Source organism: Plectropomus leopardus, chromosome 7 (assembly GCF_026936395.1).
Source record: "Plectropomus leopardus strain MGB_pleo_1.0 chromosome 7, ASM2693639v1, whole genome shotgun sequence".
NCBI lineage: Eukaryota > Metazoa > Chordata > Actinopteri > Perciformes > Serranidae > Plectropomus > Plectropomus leopardus.
In genome coordinates, this window is record NC_142182.1 from 19,064,672 (window position 1) to 19,071,131 (window position 6,460).

Here is a 6,460-nt window from a genome sequence, read left to right on the forward strand (position 1 = left end):
TTTCAAGAAAATGTGCCCTTAAACCAGTTTGAGGGTTCTGAGGGTATTTAAAATAAATTTAACAGGCAACCATTTAAAGTTGAATGTTCTCCCATAAGCCAAATAAATAATAATAAAAAAAAACACCTAACTATGTCCCCAGTGCTTAAGAATTTATTTGAAGTGCTTCCCTCGTTTTGGGGTGTGTATTTATTTTATGATAGTTTTCAGGTAGTTTTCTTGTACTTTCTACTGATCCCTAGCTAATTTCTGGGTCATTACCTCTTAAGTTGCTCATAGTCTTTATCTTCCAGTGCTTTTTTAAAGAAATCAAGCCAATTTCCCCAGGTTTCATAGGGTAATTTAATGACGAATGCCAAAAAAGATTTGGGAATAATTATTTACTCACATTTGTGTGAAAGACCAGCACAAGAAGCAGGGGGATTTTGTGAGCAAGCTTGCCTCAGTAATATCTTAAATCTCTTGAAACCTGAGCAAACTTACTTTATTTCTTCCAAAAACATGGGGAGATATTATGAATATGTGAGTTACAAGAAAATTACAGGAAATTTAGGAAAAAAGGGAAAGAACAAATTTTTCTATTTTTTAAAAAAATATGAATGGGTATTTTAATAGTAATTATTACTATTGTTATTATTATTATTATCAAATATATAGTTTCTGTATATATTTATTTATTTATTTTTCTAAGTGTCTTGGAACTAATCAGGTCATTTTTCAATTTTTTGCAGTTTATGGTACATCTCTTGCCAAGTTGCTCAGGGCCTTTTAAGCCATGTTTTCAAAAGAAAGGGGTTAAACAAAATAAATAATTGTCTCACAGCATACACTGTACATTTATATACAGTGTATGGTCCACAAAGTATAATTTCTATAATCCCGCCTATGTGTTCTCAGGTAGGAACCAACGTGCTCTCCTTTAGTTCCCCCGGAGGGGACTCTCTATGGTCGCGCACACTTGTTCGCCGTTTCCTTGGTAACAACATTACGTTCGCTGATTATCAAACACGCTAACGACTCATTCAGACAACATGGACATCCAGGAACTAAGTGAGTAGAATAAAGGTATTTAATTAACATTAACGCAGCTTAAGGGAGGAGGAGAGGCTAAAATTTTAGTTCGGAAAATAAGAGTTATAACTTACAGACTCTAACGTTAGCAGCTCATATTCATTTAGCGCTAACTACATGTGTTTAGCTAATGCTAACATGTTCTTAGCTAAATACCATTATCGGTCTGAACTAACGACTAAAACTAGTTTGGTCTCACACGTAGTTTTGTGATTAAACAAAACAGTGTGTGCTGTAAAATATTAGCATTTGCGTGTTATCCTAGCGGTTAGCTGGCAGCTTTGATTTCACCTAAACACGCGTATCACCCTCCTTCTGTAGCTATCCGGAGCTGTGGAGAAAACATCGTAGAAATGGTTGACATGGACGAAGAAAACTTTGCTGTTTCCAGGTGGGTTTTCAGAGTCAAGTGACAAGACTTGCTAAGCGTGTCTGAACGTTTTCAGTGTAGAGCTGTGTAAATAATATTGTTTTTTATTTTGTGAGACCAAGTGCTAAAAGTTAAATGCCAGGAGTTGTTCAAAGATTTTTGAATGGGGGCCAAATTAGATAAGGTGAAAATACCTTGGTGCCAGCTGCTTCTCGCATCACGAGTTACTAAAAAGGGTACATAGAAATGACACAAACACAACTGTTTCATCTTCAGTGCAAAAAACATCAACTTTTCACTGTTCCTGAAAGTTGCAGCCCTTCCCCCTGACTTAACTCTTCTCTGCTGTGATCATGTTTGTTATCCAGCAGAAAATATTTTACATGAGGTAATTGTACCTTTTCTTCTTTATAATCTGTTAATGAAAACGCAGTAGTTTCACCTTCGTAGTTGCCACTTGACACATTTCTACAGGCTGTATGATAGGCCGACCACCATCAGGTGAATGAAATAAAATGCAAAGTGATCTTGCTTGATTAACCATGATTGTCGTGGTCGGGGCCACAAGTTAACCCGAGTGCCCTTTAAAATAGTTCAGGGAGCCACCATTGGCCCCTGGGCTGGACAAGCCTGCTTTGTTGATATGATCCTTATCTGTTGTTTTCCTCCAGTTCTTCCGCTGCAGAAGCTGCTTTCGATGCTGTCATTGGCTGCATAGAGGACATCATCATGGGTAGGACTAGTGATGAATCTATTCTTGTCCATCTTTTCTTAAAAATTATACTCAATGCCAATCTTCTCAGTAGTTAAAAATGAATCATTTATCAACCATGATGACAATAAGAAGTGACCGTCAGATGTTGTAAAATTACTCTCAGCAACGAAGGCCTCGATGGCTTTATGGGACATATTGGATAAACAAATTGGGATTTAGGTTCTTAAAGTGCTTCAACCAATTCAGTCAGTCTGGTCTTTGTTTGTTCTGTAAACATGGTGAAAAATGCATTTCAGGAAAGTATACAGAGGTAAAACAGATGCATATTTTATCCTGCGAGGATGTTTTTTAAGGCCAGTATGCTAAACCTGCTGATGACGTATATAGTCTCCGGTGTTTCAGCAGTTAATGGTGAAGATCCGAGATGTTGTACATGTTCATTACTTTTCTTTTAGAGGAGGATTTCCAGCAGCTTCAGCAGACCTTCATGGAGAAACACTACCTGGAGTTTGAGGATTCTGATGAAAACAAGCTCAGCTACACACCCATCTTCAATGAATATGTGAGTTTCTGGGCTCATGCTGTAGTCTCATGTAATTTCCACGAATTAACTCCACTCCTACCCAAATCACACATTTTCTCTGTTTTTTCTGGTCATATGTCACCAATTTCAAAAGTATTTGCGTCTTTCTACTGCAGAGACAGCCTACTTTTATGTGAGGGACTTCTTTATACCAGTGAGATACTTCTTTAAGGAAAATTACGTATAATTATTTAGCTTTTATAACCCTGTCAACATCTAATACACAGTTACCCTCAGAAACATTAGGGGCATCCAGTGGCTGAGTGGACAAAGCAGGCACCCCATATATTAAGGTCCTTTTCGCTGCGGCCACAGGTTCAATTCCAGTTCGCAGACCTTTGTTGCGTGTCATCCCCTTGCCAAATTAAACCTATGGTTTAATCAAAGAGTGACTGTTTACTGATTGTCTGTAGTAGTCAGGGAGAGAAACTAAGACCAAATTCAGAATGACACTCATGGCTGTTGTGTAGGTTGACCTGCTGGAGAAACACCTGGAGCAGCAGCTGATGGAGAGGATCCCCGGCTTCAACATGAACACCTTCATAGAGCTGCTTGTGTAAGATGTGACATCACACCTTCTCTCTGAGGCCATGGTATTATGGCTTTCTACCTCTTTCAGCACTAAACCATTTTAATTAACTGGTGACAGACTTTTCGTCATTGAAAGCAACCGCTCAGCTCATACAGTAGTTTGTATGATGCAGCTGTTGCACCAAAGAAATGTTATTATATAGCAGGCCACTGGGTGGCACAAAAGCACATTGCAAATATGATCAGATTCATCATGTGTCTGCTTCCACCTGCAGGAAGCAAAAAGAGGAGGTGCCTGGTGATATCTTTGACATGATGCTGAGTTTCACTGACTTCATGGCCTTTAAGGAGATGTGTCTGGAATACAGAGCGGTGAGTTGTCGGCAAACCGGAGAGCTTCTTCATTCCCCTTTTCACTCAGATATCCAACAAAAGATTTCTGAATTCATCATACAAGTATTTTTTTATTTCTATTGTGTAGTAGGTTTATTGACAGTTGGTGCCACATTGTATGCAATATTAAATAAGTCTCTTTCTTACTTAAAGCCTCAGCCCGCATTCAAGCACATTTCAGGGTTCCTGCGGTCATAAATTCATGGAAAAGTTATGAAATTAAAACTGTTTTCCAGGCCTTGAAATGGTTTGTAATTTGTTTTGAAAAAGATATTTTTTGGTATTGTTTCAGTTGAATCATGAAATACTCAAAACATGTCTAACATTAATCGAAATATGTCGTGTTAAAAATCTAGTGCTGCACTGCGTGAAAGTTGATTGGACCTTTTTCCTCTGCCCCAAAGAGAGGCGTGGCCTTGACCTTTTGCAAAGTACCTGTATGTTTCAGTGTGGTGTATTGGTATGCAGTGACTTGGTAGCCTGATAAAACCATCCTGACAACACGAGCTACGATCTACTGCCATCCAGTCAGGCCAATCAGGGATCCCCACTGTTGCTAAAAACGTAGGCAGCCAATCAGTTGGTTGAAATATTATGGAAAAGTTGATGTTTCTCTCTCTCGAGATCTTGGTACGCGTGATCTCGACCACTCGTAAAACTTTTCTCTTACCTAAGAGAGGAGCAAAAATGAGAAAATATTTGTTGAGTCCCAAAAATAAGTGGTTACGAACAAAAAATAAGTGTGAAATCGTGGATACGAGCAAAATTAAAATAAAATTTGTTCATATGTTGTTTCTTGCATGAGGCCCATTGTGTCTTTAACTAGTCCTAACGAGTCTTTAGGACTGCTGTTTGTAATGCTTTGCTTTAACACCAGCTGTATGAATCTGTATGTTTCTAGGAGAAGGAGGGCCGAGGTCTGGACCTGAGTCACGGACTGGTGGTCACATCTCTGATCCCTGCAGGCTCCAAACACACCGACTCCACTGAATCACAGTGACAGACACACACACAAAAAAGTCAAATTTGAATTGCCTCCTCCTCTTCATGTTTATTTGACATTTTTGTCCATGGGCCTTCAGACAGTTTTTAGCTTGTGGTCAGTTTTTTGGTGAGTTTTGTACTAAAAAGGAGAGCTGCTGGATGGACTCCCCATAAATCTACAGTCTCACCCATAACAGCACATTCATAAAAACATTCCTCTGTGTTTTATGTTGCAGGTGGGACAGTGTGTTTGTTTAAGAGTGGTGGAAGGGTTTGGCTTATTTCTACTCCCCAACCACTGCACTGGACATCATAACTACTTGAAATGTTTAGATGTATTGACCTGGAATCTGCAGGTGAGAGGCCTAATGCTGGTGTTACAGATCATCTTATTCACGTATGTTTTTATGAAGAGTTTGTATTTATTAGTTCTGCCTTGTTGGGAAGAAGAAACCCATTACTCTGGTGTTGGTTGTTGTGAAGGGCATAAGCAGGAGACACCATTTGATGTAACTGAATGTTTGACTCTGTTCTCTTTGCCTAGTTTGTCTTTTCATAAGAAAAGTGTATAGCAGAACTAATATATGTTTTAAGAAGGTTTAAATTATTTAGTCTGTTTGAAAACTCATTGAATTGAGTTTTGTGCCTGTCAAAGTGATTTTTAATATAGTTATTTTTAGTGTGTGTGTGTGTGTGTGTGTGTGTGTGTGTGCGTGTGTGTGTGTGCGCGTGTCTGCAGCTAGAATAAGATCTACAGTATAGTTTTCAGTACAATGTCAAAGTATTTTCTGCTTGTCTTAAAATGACAGCTGTGATTGTTTAAGTATATTTATGTCACTGTTGAAATGCTGTTAATGTCACATTTGTTAGTATAAAAGATATTTTTAAATAAACAGATCATTGCGACTTCTGAATAAGCTCCAAATAGCCGCCCACAGACGCCATGGTAGATATGACCAGCTTGCTGTATTTTGTTGTACTTAGTGGTGGAGGAAGTATTCAGATCCTTTATTCAAGTAACAAGTACACAGTACACAGTACAAATACTCTGTTACAAGTAAAATTCTTGAATTAAAGATGGTACTTAAGTAAAAGTAACTAAGTATAGTCAGGAAAACGTACTTAGAGTATTAACAGTCACATTCACACAATCAAGAAAAAATCACCCCCAAAAACTCAAAATGAATTAGAAATTACATGCTTATCAAAAATAGTTGCCAATTCATTTTTGTCAATTTCTTTTGCAAAAATCTTAGTTTGTAAAGTAACTGGAAACTGAAGCTTTCAGATGAATGAAGTAAAGTCAAAAATACAATATTTCCCTCTGGAATGTAGTAGAGTAGAAGAACAAAGTGGCATGAAAAGAATAGACTTAAGTGAGTACAAGTACCTAAAATTTATACTTTGGTGCAGTACTTCAGTAAATGCAATTAGTAAGCTTCCACCACTGGTTATACTCACTCTTGTTTAATGATTCAGGGTGCTTCAGGTGTCGACTGATTTGCAGAATGTGAGGAGAGCTGCTGGGTGACACTGAAAGAAGGCAGTGAGCATGAAAGAAGAAATTGCCCAAAAATTTGCAAAAAAAAAAAAAAAAAAAGAAATGTATTATTATTATTATTAAAGTTAGAATACATTTTATTTTTAAAAAACAAGAAAATCACCTGAAAAATGAATTTAACAAAAATGTGCTTAAAATTACTTTTTAATTTTCTTTCTTTTTTTTAAAATAGAATTTTCTAAATCTAGGAATTTCTTGCAATTTGTGAATCATTTCTTACCAAGTTGCTCATTGCCTTTTTGCCATGTTTTT

General features: G+C 37.4%; 1 protein-coding gene across 1 annotated transcript; it reads left to right on the forward strand.

Moving 5' to 3' along the window:
* The first annotated feature begins 911 nt into the window (after positions 1-911).
* Positions 912-5,553, forward strand: arl2bp (ARF like GTPase 2 binding protein). The gene is made up of 7 exons (XM_042496603.2): positions 912-1,050; positions 1,393-1,462; positions 2,113-2,174; positions 2,612-2,718; positions 3,210-3,295; positions 3,546-3,642; positions 4,565-5,553. Exons 1-7 carry the CDS (start codon positions 1,032-1,034, stop codon positions 4,661-4,663), a joined length of 540 nt encoding a protein of 179 aa, XP_042352537.1. The 5' UTR covers positions 912-1,031; the 3' UTR covers positions 4,664-5,553.
* The last annotated feature ends 907 nt before the right edge of the window (positions 5,554-6,460 follow it).